Source organism: Crocodylus siamensis, chromosome 15 (assembly GCF_052110815.1).
Source record: "Crocodylus siamensis isolate JL-2025a chromosome 15, ASM5211081v1, whole genome shotgun sequence".
In the NCBI taxonomy this organism is placed as follows: domain Eukaryota; kingdom Metazoa; phylum Chordata; order Crocodylia; family Crocodylidae; genus Crocodylus; species Crocodylus siamensis.
This window is the reverse complement of record NC_143409.1, coordinates 31518229-31534659: the sequence shown is the minus strand read 5'-3', so window position 1 is coordinate 31534659 and position 16431 is coordinate 31518229. Positions and strand designations below refer to the sequence as shown.

General features: G+C 40.2%; 1 protein-coding gene across 7 annotated transcripts in view; it reads right to left on the bottom strand.

The window, feature by feature from the left end:
- Window positions 1-16431, bottom strand: part of HERC1 (HECT and RLD domain containing E3 ubiquitin protein ligase family member 1) — a 185013-nt gene that overhangs the window by 84496 nt on the left and 84086 nt on the right. For 6 of the 7 annotated variants that reach the window (XR_016439229.1, XR_016439230.1, XM_090028113.1 and 3 more), the window contains exons 26-34: window positions 12874-13145; window positions 12433-12648; window positions 7311-7431; window positions 5851-6088; window positions 4566-4759; window positions 1352-1507; window positions 1060-1166; window positions 740-850; window positions 482-658 (exon numbers count right to left, since the gene is read on the bottom strand). Coding sequence is in view for 5 of the 7 variants with exons in the window: in XM_090028113.1 (XP_089884239.1) it covers window positions 482-658; window positions 740-850; window positions 1060-1166; window positions 1352-1507; window positions 4566-4759; window positions 5851-6088; window positions 7311-7431; window positions 12433-12648; window positions 12874-13145 (1592 nt within the window). In the remaining 2 variants the exon portion in view is untranslated. The remainder of the gene's footprint in view (window positions 1-481; window positions 659-739; window positions 851-1059; window positions 1167-1351; window positions 1508-4565; window positions 4760-5850; window positions 6089-7310; window positions 7432-12432; window positions 12649-12873; window positions 13146-16431) is intronic. The other variant, XM_090028112.1, reaches the window with a different exon arrangement.

Here is a 16431-nt window from a genome sequence, read left to right as displayed (position 1 = left end):
TTAGATACGAGGAAAAAACTCTCACTAGGAGGGTAGTAAAGCACTGGAACAGGTTACCCAGAGAGGTGGTGGAATCTTCTACCTTAGAGAATTTTAAGGGCCAGCTAGACAAAGCCTTGCCTGGGATGATCTAGATGGGGATAATCCATCTTTCAGCAGGAGGTAGTACTAGATGACCTCCTGAGATGCCTTCCACCTCTAATTTTGTGTGATTCTATGAAAACACAAAGGCTTCACAGTCTCCAGATCATGTACTCAAACAGCAACTCTGAACCTGCTTCAGTGGTACTAGAGGCACTTAAAGAAGTAGTTGTGAACAATATACTTTACAGTGAGAAGGGCCTTATATTTGTAGATTATGTTTCTCCTATAGGGCAGTACATTTGCTTGACTACTTAAGGAGCCATACTGGGAAGAAGGGGAGGGGAAGGAAGGAAGAGATGAAGACAGAATTAAAAAAATATGCAATTATACAACATACCTTCCACTGGTAACATCCAGAAGTGACTCCTGTGGATGCTAAGCCATATCCTTTACCTCCACTTCCGTGAGTTAAAATTTGACCATTCTCCACTATGCAACACTGAGCTTTCTCAGGGTCAAAGGAAACTTCCTGTATAGGAAGATTCTCATCCTCTTCCTCAGATTCTCCTTGCTTCTAACAGAAGTGGAACAAAATAAATACCTTATAATAATAACTCAATTCTATCTAATGAAAATAGAAGAGAAAGACTTTTACCTGCAGCTTCATTTCTTGTTCTCTCTCCTTTATTTGAATTGCATGTTTAGCCTGAGCTATAGGTGTCTCCCACATACAATCGGACAGAAGTGAAAACAATCGTTCAACAACCTGTTGCATTAGAACAAAAGTGAAATAATTTGAATCCCAAAAATAGGCGATGGAAAATAATCTTCATTAAAATTATTCTGTTCAATTTACAGCAAACATAAGCATCTTTTGTGACCACCATGCAGTCAAAATTCTGAAAAGCCACAGAGCAATTTAAGATTCTGTGCAGAAAACCAAATTAAAAAAATAAATTAAAACTATATATAAACCTGAGCCATCTGATCATCTTCAACCCCAGATTCACAAGCAGGCAACACAGCTTCTAGCACATGGAGTGCAAGGAGTCTGGTTCTCAAATTTCCCACGAGGGGTACTCCTAAAAAGAAAATGCAAGAACAACCCTAAAACATCCTGAATAAAATGATATTGATAGACACACAGTAAAATTGACTAAATCAGTTTAGATATCCAGTGAATACTTATATAGTCCAATGCTATCTGTCGTTGGAAACAACACATACAGACACATATACACATGGAACCCTTTTGAATAGCTTGTACCTGAACAACACTTTTGAGAAGCAATGTTGAGGAGAACCTCTGTCCACTTTGGAGAAGCCATTTTTGACTGAATGGCTTTTGAAGAAACAACACGTCGAAGAAAAACTAAGAAGTCCCCCAAATGCAATTCTGCTGCATGTTGTTTTCGGAGCACCGCTGGAAATTTAAACAGAATTACTACTAAAAATTCATGACAGAAATAAATAATAAGCTTGCAGCAGCCAGACAGAACAATCTATTCCATAGCTATGTACAGATATTTTTTTTTTCTGGGAGAGTTGCTTCTCTGTATATATTCTCTTTTGAGAGAAGCCAGAACATCATCTTCCAGTAGCCCAAGGTGTTTTGTTCCTGCTCCCCACTGACTCAACGCAGACAGTGTGTCACTTGCTGGATGCTACTACTTCAGCTGAGCAGGGAGCAGAACACGCCCCCCCCCCTTTCACAATCCTCACATTGTGCAGCAGGGAAACACAGGATGACTCTGGGTCAGCTAATCAGGACTGCTCTGTGTACGGCTGCCATCTATCTCTAGACAGATTGAGGGAGTCTGCGGAGCAGGCCAAGATATGTGCAAAAGGGTGCCCAGGATGAACAACATTAGCACTACAAGCTCTCTGCTCTTCAAGGGCACAACACTCAAATGTCTGTTCAGGCATCTCCAGGTAAGTCTTTCTAACAGGAAAACAAACCTGTGAGAATTCTCCCAGATCATTTGAATCTGTATATGCAATAGAGGTGCACCGATATAGCAGTCCCATATCAGATCAGCACCGATAAAAGGAAAATTAACATTATTGGTCATCGGCTTTTTTTGGCCAGTATAGCCAATAACATACTGATAAATATAATATGTCTTCTGGCCAGGGCCCCCAGAAGCTGCACGCATGCACATAGCCACACTCATGCACATAGCCAGAAATGCAGCTGGGCAGCGTGGAGAGCAGCACCCTGCAGGTAAGTCTGTGGAGGGCAAGGGGCATGGTGGGGGTGGGGGGCAGATGAAGGCCCCCATGATGAGTGAGGGAGTGGGGCAGTGGCAGGGGTTGAGGCTGGGGCACAGCGGTGAATGGGAGCCTGGGGGGAAACAGGACAGAGCCACAGATGGCTTATCCAGGAAATCAATGTCCTGGTGCTTAAAAGTGGTGGCAGGGGTGCTTGAACTAAAGCTCATCAAGAGATGAGCCCCCCACGCATTTTTAAGTGCCAGGATCCTTTTAAGCAGAGCCAAGCCGAGCGAGATGAGGGCTGAAGCAGGCTGTCCGCTGCGGGTTTGGGGCTTTTTGCCCCACTGCCTTTGCCCCAGAGTGCCGTGTGCTGGCCATGTCACGTCCCCTCCCTGTCCAGTGGCAGTAGTGGTGGCAAGCTGTGCCGCCTGCTGCTGGACAGGCAGGGGACCTAGCGCAGCCAGTGCGTGGCTCCCAAGGCAAAGGCAGCAGGGCAAAGAGCCTCAAGCCCACAGTGGGCAGCCCACCTCCACCCTCACCCTGCTTGGCTCCACTCTGGTTAAAAGAGTCCTAGGCACTTAAAAATGGTGACGGGGGTGAGATGCTTGAACTAAACCTCATTCAATGAGCTTTAGTTCAAGCGCCCCCCGCCACCACTTTAAAGCACTGGGATGCTGATCCCCTGGACAAGATGCCCATGGGTCCGTTCTGTACCCCACACCACCCCGGCCCTGGGGTCCCATTCACAGCCTTGCCCTCACCATGGGGGCCTTGATTTGCACCCTCCTCACATCCCTTCCTCTCCACAGACTTACCTGCAGGGCGCTGGTCTCCACACTGCCTGGCTGTGTTCCTGTAAATCAGTTATCAGTTTGGTATCACCCGATATGCCTGATGAATAACCGGCTATCTGTACCAGCCAAGGAAATCTTTATGAGTGCACCCCTAATATGCAGCCTACATTTACACACAATTAGAATGGAAGAAAAGTCAGATAATTTAAAACTAAGGGAGATGTTCAGGAGTGGTTAGGTTTTTTCTTCAGAACTGTGAAAGTCCAGAACAAAATGCCACAAGCTTAACTACAAGTTCATTTTTAAGGCTACAAATATGTCTCTAGCATGTCTTAACTACTTCTAAAAAATATCAGACAAAGGTACACTTCAGCACACAGTTGGATTGGAAAGTTAAGTTGTGCACACAATTATATGCACAATTACTATATATACAAAATTAGATCATTTGGCATGCAGATGAGTACAATTAATTACCTGTAATGCATAATAGCACATCTTATTGAAAAAAAAAAATCAAGCCAAATTTCAAACTGTATCTGTTTAAATTGATCAGATTCATATTATGTAAAGAGTATGCTTGTAAGTAATTAAAAAACATTAATATGATACTAACGATTACATATCCTCAATATAACTAATAGGTTCTTTTTTTGTTGCAATTGGATTCTCAATGCTATACACTAAGTGCTGCTTAGTCCCTGAATCTTAGTAAAAGTATGCACTAAATCTACTATTACTGTCTTACTTAGTGGGTGACTGTTATGAAGGAAAATTAAATCTTCATCTGTATTAAACATACTTAATATTATCTCATCCTCTGAACCATCAGCTACAAAACTATTTAAAAAATAAAGATGCCTGTGAACAGTTTAATAAACTAACACATACAGAACTAAATCATACATCATTAGTAGCTTTGAACATAGTTTCCCTAGCAATTAAAATTGTTTTATATATCTTATACCAAATATTTTCTTTATAGGATACAACATTGTTTGACCACTTCCATATTTTAATATCAACTACAGACCTCTAAACATTCAGATTTAGTGCAGACTTCTTTCCATCAATTCATACTGAAGCTCTGCAGAAATTCAACATTTCCACAGACCTTAAATTTTAATGAGCACAGAATATGCCATACTGATTGGCAATATAGAATTCAGAGCTGAATTCTGACCATTTTGGAAATTTTGCTTTCCTTAATCACACTTGTGAAAATTGCCAGTATGGCAAGTTTATTTTGTAGGGGGTCGTAACATCTTTCTAATTCTGTAAACTAAGGAAACAACGTGAAATTAAATCTGTTGCACCTTACACAGCCCTTTAGAAATGGCAAATTGGGCATAATACTGGTAAGAGTAGAAACTATTTATCTAGTATCATTTTGAACTATTCTACATGTGAGTAAATGGCAGATCAACGTAGTTTCTTTTTAATTCCAAATAACAAAATAATGCAACACAGTACCTCTGAAGTCTCTCTTCTCATTTTCTCCATTTGAATCTATCCTTTTCGAGTCTTCCTCAACCTCTTCCACTTCCCCTTCTCCAAACGAAGCCATAAGCATTACACCAGCTTGTGATAAAAGGTTCTTCAACTGACTGCACAGCAAATCCAGCAGTGACTGGACCACTTTGGGGCTCAATTTATCAGCATAGGTTCTATGTGAAAAATTGAAAATTAAAGTTTGAGCTACTGCAAGAAAAAATGATTAAGAAAAGTATGCATCAATTTGGTACATATGAAAATAACATGCTAATATAACAGTAGATATATAGTCAGCCGTATCAGAAAAGCTATGCACTTTTCTAGTCCCTGGACTCACTTTAGCGAACTGTTTCCAGGTTATAAAAGTATTTAGTTTTAAGATGAAGAAAGTAAGAGACCAGCCAACTTATTTTCATTTATGATAAACAAGAACTTGACCTCTGGTTTTAAGAGGAGGGTCCAAAGTTTAGGCAGGAGGAGGCCTTTCCTTTGACTTAAATAGGCACTGAATTAATCTCTCAAAAGTTTGAAAAATTACATCACCACCACGGCACCAGATTTTTTAAGGCAGATTTAGAAACCACTGCATTTCCTTCTTTAAGCATCAGAAGAAACTAACTCAGCTGAACCTTTCATACAACTCTTGATCAAAACAGATTTTTTTCCACCAGATCTTTTCTTCATTAAGTATATAACTACGTAAGCTAGTCCCATATTCACTGATCTAGCAGATACCAACAGTGATCAGAAAAGTCTGCAGACTGGGTGACAGAGTAGTATCTCTAACTCAAGAAATCCTATCCCATTATTAGTAGCCTCAGAATAGTCCAGACAATCTTTACTGAAAGCTACATAAAGCTTCACAAAGCTACATAGGAAACAGGGATGATATCAGAAAAGAAGGCAGACACTAACTTCTTTTTTTGACTCTTTTTTTGACTTGATGACTACCTGGCTGGACTCATCTGAGTCCAGTCTTTTTCTCCCGCCCGGGCAGGGGGTCGGGCTTGAAAATCTACAAGGTCCCTTCCGACCCTACTTCTATGATTCTATGATATGATTCTATGACTAAGCATCCTGAACGCACACTTGAATTCTCCTTCAGCAGCAGTTAATTACTTTATCAGAAGAGTGAATGTCACTTTGATTGGCTCTTCTCTAAAAATTTTGTCTCATTTTTCTTTTTAGCTGGAGCACTTCTGAACACCATTCTGTAATTACACAGGTATTTTTCCAAAGGAAAAAAAAAATCTTCAGTGCTTACCCTGTAGTGATAGCGAGGATTTGAAGTAACCTTGTACTGGCTACTTTCAAAGCAGTACTGAGCTGGGAAATTCCAGTCTTGGGCAACAGCTGCAGTGGTTGCCCTAACATGGTGTCTGTGCCACACAGTTGGGACAGCACATTAAGCAAACCAGTGGAAATAGCCAGGGAGACATCAACAGGCTGGTAGTGTACACTTAGAGCGAAGACAGTTACCAGTAGGAGGCGTTGCTGAGCTTCTAAAAAGTAAAACAGTAGAGTCAATGTACTACAATAATTAGGTCTTTAACAGAATATGTACTGCTTATGGAATGTCAGTCAAGTCAATAAGCAGTAATGGCTGATTTTTTTTTCTTTTTGTAAGCCCAATGTAAGTACAGACAGCCCCTTCTGGGTTACCGTTGGGCCCTCCCACAAATAGTCTGCTCCAGTGATGCATCTGGGGGATAAGCTACTGAGTGTGGTGTGGCAATTTTCAGATTACATTTCCAAGAGCCGCTGCCTCACATCTTGAAGTTTCCCCAGAAGTGATAAGCGAGACAAAACCTTACATTTCCTACATACACTTGAAGTTAATTCCAATGCAGTTTATTTCACTTCCATTCAACTCACAAAAGAAACGAGTAAGACAACAGCTCCATGGCCCAGAAGTACATTTGGGCCAAAACAGAAATCGTACCATTTTAACTTTCCTGTGCACAGAATCCCTCAGATGCTCTTAGTTAAGTTATACTTTGGGGTAGGATCTTTTAAAGACGAGCATCCTTTATGGCTGGCAACAAATGAGTACTGCCTGCCTCAGAAGCTAGGACAAAAAGCTTTAGAAACAGAAGAGCTTTCCTGTTCATAGTTCCTTTCCAGTTTTCAGAGACTGTTCAGGTACATGAAGGAGAAGTGACGAGACACTTTTAGCATTTTTTCAAAATTTTGCTTGCACCATAAAAAAACCTCTTGGAAACCTGGTTAAATTGGAAACCTCTTGGAAACCTGGAAATTCAACCAAATTTCTTTCCAAATAATGCAATTCAGTGGTGTTCATGGTTGTGGCTCCGCAGGCCAGATGAATAGCACAGAACCAGCCAGACTGGGCCCTGTACCTCCCCTGGCTGGCCAGGGTTGAGCCCTTTGGAAGGGGGCCTGTACTGTCCCTGCCTGGCCAGGGTCAGGCACTTGGAGGGCCTTGTGCCACCCCTGTAGGCCAAGACTGCGTTCCATGCACCTGACCTAGCACACAGGGCCACAGCCTGTAGGGCTCTCCATAAATCCACTCTGATATTACTCATTGTTGATTTGGAGGGACTACCTCTAGGGAAGGCAGTAATTCACTCTACGCATTGAGTCACAGGGTAAATAAAAAAAATAAAACTTCTTTTCCCCATAAAATTAATCACTTCTCCTGTGAGTTTGACTTTTTGTGTGGAAACAGATTGTACTGCATTTTTAAGTGGATTTTCTATTTACCTATGTGGTGTTTATTTGCTTGCAGTGCTCTTTCCAACGTAGCAGATAATTGCTGGTAAATTTTGTGCACCGCCACCTGAATTTCAATCTGAATACTTCTCTTGGCTGCTCTGATACCATCCTGCATCAAACAAATAAGCACTGTAATAGCTGTATGAACTGTAGTTTCTTAATTAAATCAGGGACGATTCTGTCTTGAGCAGAGAACTGGACAAGATGACTTTGTGACGGCCCTTCCTGCCCTACTCTCCTATGATCCTAATTACTTTAATAAACAGGAAGTATAGGCTAATGATTAAAATGCAACCCTGGGATTCAGAAAATCTGGTTTGTATTTATGACTCAGTAAATCTGGATTCTACTTCTGACTGCAGTCTTGCTAACTGACCTTGGGAATGTCACGGAGCACCTTTGTCAATATTTTTCAACTTTTAAAACATTATGAAAATGGAGTCACTTGGGTTTGCAAAGTGCTTCCAACTTCCCCAGACTCAGAATTATATGGAGCTGCAGATTATGGTAATGCATACACCAGCAGGAAGAAAGTCTGGTACAGGGGAACCCAGATTTCTTGTACAGGGGTAGTTAATAGCTTAATTTGCAATGGGTTGCCAAATTAACGAGTCACTCAGCTCATTACTGTGACTTTACTTCAAAGGGTACCACTTCACTTAGAGCATAGCCATAGTCCTGTACATCTGGTGAAACAGCATGCTTAGAAACAAAAGCCTCAGCAAACAGCTGGAATACCTCAGCCATCCTGCATAGCTGTTACTGACTCTACTCACACCCCCCAGTTAGTTCATAATATTATCTTTGCAGGGAGCTAAGGACTCTAACCCTTTGAAAAGTCTGGGCTCCACTGTAATATTGAGCTGGTAACACTTTCATTTACCATTCCAGTTGCATGACAACAGCCTCTCCTCTAATTCATCTCTACAGGAATTGCACACTACTCAACAGGTTTCTACCACTGATAAAATTATCCCATGACTCTAGTAGGGAGAAAATATCACCTGATTCACCCCTGTAGAGTATCCACATTCTTCATCCTATAACATATAACCTAAAGGTGATATTTAAGCAGGCATCTCTATAACATTCCAAATCTTTCTTTTGGGAAGGCAAAAGTCAGCAATGATAAAAAACAAGTCACTGGATTTCTTACTGTATCACTTCATTTCACATATAGGAACTTGAAATGGAGCCCTAAAAAGTGTTGATCTTTTAGAGGCAGGTTTGACTGAGAGCTATAAGGTCAATCTAATACTTACTCCTTGGTCAATGTAGTTCAGGGGTGGGCAAGATGTGGCCCGCCAGGCCATTCTATCTGCCCCCCAAAATTTAGAAAATTAATATTTATTTGCCCTGGGCTTCCTGTCATGCAGCCCTCGACGGCTTGCCAAAACTCAGTAAGCGGCCCTCTGCCCAAAGTAACTGCCCACCCCTGGTGTAGTTGGTATAATTTGTTGAGTCCCAAAAGAAAAGTATTCCCTCACCATGTGAGAATGTTCTCAAGAACAGTCTCAAACTGGGGAGGGTGAAAGGAAGAAGAGTTCTCACTACGTTTCCCAAACCTCATACCTCCTGTCAAAGAGTTATGAACTCTCCTCCTCTTGTGAGAATCTTCCCAGAGAAGAAACATTTCTTTCCTGCTGCGGTCCTTTATTTGACCCCTTCTCTACTATGAAGGACCCCAGCAGGAAAGAGATGTTCTGGGGGGGGGGTGTGGCGGGGCGGGGGGGGGTGTGGCGGTGGCGCATGCAGGGAGAAGGAAAATCATCAAACCCCATTTAGGGGTCAAAGCTCTTGGATTTTTGGCCTCCTACAGGCAAAGAGAGAATGGGAACAAAAGAAGACAAGGCAATGGATTGCTTGCTGCTGCCTTAAAAGCAATTTTAAAAAGCTAGGATTGCAACTGATACAATAATAGAAAAGAGTCACTGGGCTCAATCATGGTAGGGTTTGGACCTCCCAGCAACTTGGTATGCCTTACTAAAATGTGTACTGAAACAAAGTGATGCAATGTCACTGATGCTTTTCAGCTTGATGCTGGAGATTATAAGAACCACTGAAGGAGGAAAAGGTCTCCAGCTGAACTATACCAGGTATGTAGACTATCCCTACCTAGTAGAAGACTATATGGAAACAGTACAATACAGTGATCATACTTGAGCCAAAGAAAGTAGGCTTGCTATCACTGTCAGGAAGACTAAATACACAATCACATCCAGAAATAAATCTCAAGATCACAGGAAGATAAGGATGAGGATAGGGAATGACAATGTGGAAAAAGTAGAGGAATTTAAATATTTACGAACAATGATCATTGAGGACAATTATATAACTGAAGAAATCAAGAAGAAAAATTTATAGTGCTAATATATATGCCTGTTGAGCTGGGATAAAATAATGGAATCAAGGAAAATCTGAAACAACCTTAAATTCCAATTTTATATTACAATTGCTCACCCTGTCCCTTTATACAGATCTGAATCCTGGATGCTGACAAAGGCAACTGGAAAAAGGTTGCAAGTGTTTGAAAACAAAGTGCTAAGGAAAATATTTGGTACAGTACAAAAAACAGAGACAAGATTACAACTGATAGGACTATGGTTTAAATCACAATAGACAAAAACCTGAAAGGTGAAAAGACATGAAGGGATGGTACCAGAATCTTGTGGACAAATTTAAACCATATTTAGTAGAGAGGAAAAATAGATTTTTTTTTAAAAGCACAGCATATACGACTCTAGGTCAGGGATAGGCAACCCCCAGCACAAAGGCATGCATGCCTTGGGGTAGACAGCGGGAGAGCTGCAAGAGGTCCAGTCTGTAGCCCCGACCCTTTCTCCACCATCCACCTTGAGGCTTGAGTGCACCTGCCACCAGCAAGGAGCTGGACTGGGGCTCCGCAGATGGTGCTGCAGCTGCTTGAAGCCTCCCCACCACCTCTTATAAGAAGCCCAGGCTCCATAGTAGGTGGCAGGGGCCAGTCCAGAGCCTGAGCTGGCTGTGGCAGGCAGCTGGAAGGCTGAAAGCAGCTACATTGGGGTCCACAGAGTCTCAGCTGCTGCTGTTGGTGACGAATGGATGCATGCCACGGGAAGAATGGCGGGGAAGGGGCCAGGGCTGCACTGTCACAGTAAGGATAGGACCCCTTGAGGCTCCCTTGCTGTCCACTCCTGGCACGCCAACATCTCACAAGCTGAGGTTGCAGGTGTTTTTGGCACTCTGCCCAAGAATGTTGTTGACCCCTGATCTAGATGCTTGACAATATTTTTAACTGAATCAAAAAGGCAAAAATCTACCTTCCCTGAACATTGTTTCTACACAGTAAAATTTAAGGCTCCAAATAAAATTTTTGAAGCTATATATGCACAAAAATTGCAAGAGGATTCTCTTAATGGCTTTGATCAGACTAAGGCAGTGGTGGTCGACTCCTGGCCCACAGGTCTGAGTCATCTGGTCCATGTGGTTCCCCACAGGACTGAAAATTTGGCAGTAGGGAAGAGGCCGTGGTGTTAATTGCTCTACCTTCAAGAGCTGCAGTGATTAGTTTTTCATTTGGCCTATGGGATTCCCCACAGGGCTGAACATTTGGTAGTAAGGAAAGGTGGCAGTGTTAATTGCTATGGCTTCAAGAGCTTCAGCAATTAACAATATCACCATTACCCTGTCACCATGTTTCTGGCCTCATACCAGCTCATGGGGTTTGGCCATGGCCAGATCTGGTGCATGTAAAAATCTTATTTTATTTCTGTATAGCAGCCGCACGGCACTCTCACATTTATGTGACCTTGTAGTCTTGGCTGTTAATCAAAATGAAAGCTTTGTAGTTATCCACGCTTGTACCAAGCTACACATGCCCATTTTATAAGTTTCTTTTCTTATCTGTAAGTGTCATACCTGCAGAAACAAAACTTATGTAGAAAATCTACCTAGTAACTATTGTGTAAAAGAAACTGTCCTATCCCTGTATGCTTAGCTTATATCATAGTTAGTGTCATAGAGGCAGTCCAACCAACATCTATAAAGAGGCAAAGAAGCAGGAAACAGCAGAGACGACGACTGGACAACCCTTCAAGACTAATCACCCTGTAAGCTGGTCCTCAGCCTCCCAGCCTGGGCATATCCCAGTGAAAACCAAGGCCTTGAAAATCCGACAATCGACAGCGATTCACTGCGTTACAGTTTTATTATTTTTCATCCTGTTCATGAGCTGTTGACCAGCCCTAGGACTAACTAGTGGGCAACGGCACCTATCATTGGACTAGTTCCAGTGGTGGAAAACAAGGGCTTACTAGTGAACCCTGTGGGCCAACAGACCCCCTTTGTATCTGCCATACTGTAACTGAAGAAACATCAGAGACTCCACTTCTTGACTGCCTCTCTTCGTAGCTTAGACAGCATATCTACGCTTCTGTACTTATATTTACCACAACTTTGTTCCAGCCGGTCTCCCCTCTTATTCGTAAGAGGGTGAGGCCAGGTGAGTGAATAAAACAAATTTTTACTTCACTTTATATCTACTCCATAATAACTTCTACTACTAACATCCCATCTCAATGAGCTGTTGACCAGTTCTGGGACTTAAGGAGTTGGTTGCCGCACCTATCATTGGACTAGTTCCAGTGGTGGAAAGCAAGGGCTTGCTCCGGAACCCCATGAACCAACAGACATCCTATAGACTTATTACAGAAAACTAACAACTTACTCTAACTCGTCTACTTGTGCCAACTCGGCGAACCTCGAAGGCGGTTATAAAGCTACCTCCAATCCCACCCCACAAGCTGCGCGCTCACACAGCTCTGTAAAGCCCGCGACTCCCCAAGCCGTGCCGGAACTGCTAGCCCGGCATTCCGCTACAGTGCACAGGGCCTGGCTGGTGCATCAGATAGCATCTGTAGACTGACACCATGCAGGAACTGGCCTGTGAACAGATCTTGCCCAGACTGGCCCTACACCACTCACCTGGCCTGTGAGGCTAGAAGGTTGAGCACCACTACACTTAAGTAAGAGCCGTTAACATTTTCAACTTTAAACACCTGAGGCCATTTATTTAGACAGATTTAAGAAATGGAAAACAAGTACTTTTTAAAGCTGCTTAAATGTCTCATACCTGATAGTGATGCAGTCGGACACTCTCGCCTTTGGAACCTGCATGTCCAACAGTGCCCAAGCCAAAGCATCCAGCTAGAAACTGTAGCCTAACAGAAGTAAGCAATGAGGAAGACTGAAATCCCGACCCTTGATGGGTTCCCATTAGTGGTACACTGCCTTTTTCCTCCATTCCTGACAGCAATACTAGGATCTGATGAAGTGCTTCCAAACGCAGCTTAAAAACAATGAAAAAATGTTGTTTGTTGATGAGACATTAGATATAATAATTTTATTATTCAGAAGTCATGAAAACATAATCAGCTCACCTGCAAATCAAAGTTCAAAATCTTTCTACCAGGGCTTAAGGGTCAGTACCCTAATACAGATTAATTTTAAAGTTAAAATTCAAAATATTTTTTTTAGTACATAAGGAATATAACATAGTTTAACAGCGTCTTACCTCAGCCCTTAGCTGCTGCTGTTCCATTGCAATTATTGAAGCCTGAGGACTTGTGGACATACTTTCTTCGGGCTCCTTAAAACCAGGTGAGTTTCCCACATCTCCACTTACAAAGCTGACAACATTTTCAATCAAAGTATGAACTCCAAGGGATTTTGAGAGATCAAAATCAGACTCAACAAATGAGTAAGAGGAACTGTAAAGCCAATCCCTGCTGTGTTTTAGGCGAGCCCACGAGTCACTGAGAGGTTCCACTTGACTGTATATTGCTCCTAGATAGACACACAGTAACAATTTCATAAATTCCAGTATACTACAAAAAGCTGTATTTTAAAAGTAGGTAAGGTGCAGATGTTGCTGTTTGAAAAGGTGTTAAATGGTATGCATGTCTAATTTACCATGCATTAAAAGCAAATTAGAGCAAAACACTTCATTTTAATTATAGCAATGTGACAAACTAAAGGAAAGGCCACGTTCCTCTCACTATGCATCTTAAGCAAAATAGCAATATGCTGCCACAGGAGAAAAAGAAAAGGCAAAAGCCAGTCAAACTGCTTAGCTTAAAGCTACAACACTGAATAAAAATGCTTTGCAGCTAAATGAAATAAATGGTGAAGATCTGTTACAAAAAAAATTATGTGCAATTATTATAAGAACCAATTTATTGTAAAATCTGATTGCAAACCCAGGAGTTTATTCAACTTAAACCCATAATTTTTTTTATATAGTCAAAATAGCAAAATGGGTTATAGCTTGTTTTGGATGAAATATTTATAGAACATATGAGTGAAGAAGGGCAAGTAAACTAAGAAAAAATATTTAAGTGTCAATCTTATATTGATGGTGTATCAATGAGTATATATATTCTAAATAAAATAAAGTACTACACACAGTCATCTATCCAAATTGTGATCCCAGCTGGCAGGAGATTCATTGAGAATTACTTTGAAATGTTTCTGATATTTTCTGTAGTAACTGTGTCACTACAGTTTTAACCCTTAACACAATAATAAATGTACCCAGTACAGATAAGAATCACCAAATAACTTACTAGAACCAGTTTGGAAAAATGGTTTAATTTTACATTAAGATAAGAAACAAACTGACCAATTCTTGAGTTTTTATCTACAACTGCAGCTAAATCATGCAGTACACGAGTTATTGAAACTCATGTGAAAACAGGTTAATTCTCTCCTGTAGGCAAAGTTAGATTATAGTTTAAATGCATTTCTGGTATAAATGGGTGCACTGTCACTAAATCACACTTGTTCAGGCATTTAGACTTAATTCTAGTTTTACCAATCAATATTTTATTAGTTCTGGTAAGAGCTAGTAGTATGCCTGAAGCTATACTAGACCTGAAAAGGATAATTCCTACTCTAAGAAGGTTTCAACTGACATAGGTAATAATGGGACACACACACAGGTTTTATTTAATTACATTAAATTTTGGAAAATATATTTTAAATTATAGTAAAGCAGTTACAGTGGACTAAATCAGTATCATCTTTCATGGGCATGGAACATAAATTATAATTTAGAGTCAAAACTTCACTGTTAAATTAGTTATGCATTCACACTACTGCAACAAAATTATATCGGCATTTTTGTTTTAAACTTTCTACTTGCAGGACATAGGGTTTAAGTGGGTTGTAAGCTTTCATTTAACAAACTCATGCAAACTGTAATTCAGAGAAACTCTAACCAGTGCAAAATTTTAACTAAAACTGAACAAACACTTCAATTCTGTTTCAAATATTTTTCTTCTGAAAAGGAAATCTATAACATAGTTTAGTCTCAACTTTTTGGGAAAAAAATGATGAAATAACTCATTACACTGTGAAAATTATACTTTGTAAAGAACTTTCATGAGTGTTTTCATGTTATAAAGAAACATATTTGCATAAAACACCATAATGCCTTCAGAAACTAAAATGTTTTATTATGTTACGAACACTTTGAAAAAGCCAGAAATGATCTAAGTCAGAGGCGTCAGGCTTGATTTCCCAGCTTCTGGTTTATATCACAATCTTACTGTTTAAATGTAGATGGGACTTATATGCAACTGTTGAGTACTGATGATATATATATTTTGGGATTTCTATTAAAGTCAAAGGAATTCTATTGCATTTTTTTTAAACAAATGATATTTGGTGACAACATTTAAACAAGAAACTATGAAGAACAAAAGGGAACAAGACACACAATCCTTTTTCACTTTAAAAGGTGGCTTTAAATTGAATACTATTATAATGAATATTAATCTCAGTTACGTGGGGAAATACCAGATAAAAAGCAGAGTGGTGTAAAGGGATACTAAAATCCCTTATTTCAGTCCAGGAAAGATCTCTTCTAGCATAGCCACTATTAACAACACTCAAAGATGCTCTCAGAATGGTGACATAGTAGACATCACCACAACGGTCTTGAGGTGCCAGGCAATGTGGTATCATATAACAGCCATAAAGAATCTGCTGCAATTCAGAAGCACCCAAAGGGCTGCCTAGCTTGCACCAAAGCCATCTCTAAGGCCTAAGAACAGCCCAAGATTCAGGAAGCTGACTATTGATGGTGTTGTCACCTAAGCTTCCCCTTCCCTTACCTCTGCATTCTATGCTGCACCGTAAGATTTTCATGCTGAAACAGCATGAATCAAAAAGACTGCCAAGGGAAAAAAGACAGTAACAAAAACAAAAAACACCCACTAAAAATTGCATTGGATGGTGCTACCCTCTCAAGGACTGATAAAACATTAAGCAAATTTTAAATTTTGGTCATTAATATAGACGCAACTTGAGGGAAGCAGCTGAGATTACCAGGAAATCTCAAAAAAAAGTTTCAAAACCAATTAAAAATGTATCTGGCTGTAGGCTGCCCAATTAAAAAAGATAATAATAAAGCCAAATTACCATAGTTAAGAATAAACATTTTTGCTTACAAAGCAATAATTAAAAAAATAAATCTATCACATCACAATATTTAAAACACTTAAGATGTTTCATTTTGTATTAGCCTAGCAACATCATCCTGTGTAACAATGACCGTGAAGACTTACACAGTTAAACCAAGAATTTCTTTCCAAGCATTTAAAATTTCATTAATATAATGACATAAAAAAATCCCAAAGAGGAATAACTGTGAGAGAGAAAGATCTATTAAAAAAAGACTGAATGTTTACTTGTCCTTAATAAGCTAGTTTCTAACAATGGAGTTTTCAAAATGAATGTGGCATTGCTGCAATACATACTTTATAAAACATAAAATATGTAGGGAAGCTACAGAGAAAAAAAAATAAACATGCCATCATGTACTTGCTTGAAGCTCTTCTTTTTTCTGGGGCTCAACTGGCCAAAAAGGAGTAAATACACTACCACACAAGAATCAGAAAACAAAAAGGAGACATTTGATACTGAAGACAACATTTATGAAAGCTCTTTCTTCACATTACTCTGACTCAGATTTCATTGAGCAATCTATATTTTGGCCATGCACAAAAATCATTAAGAAACAAAGTTTTGAAAAAAAACATTTTCTTGGTTACAGTACTTATTAATTTGC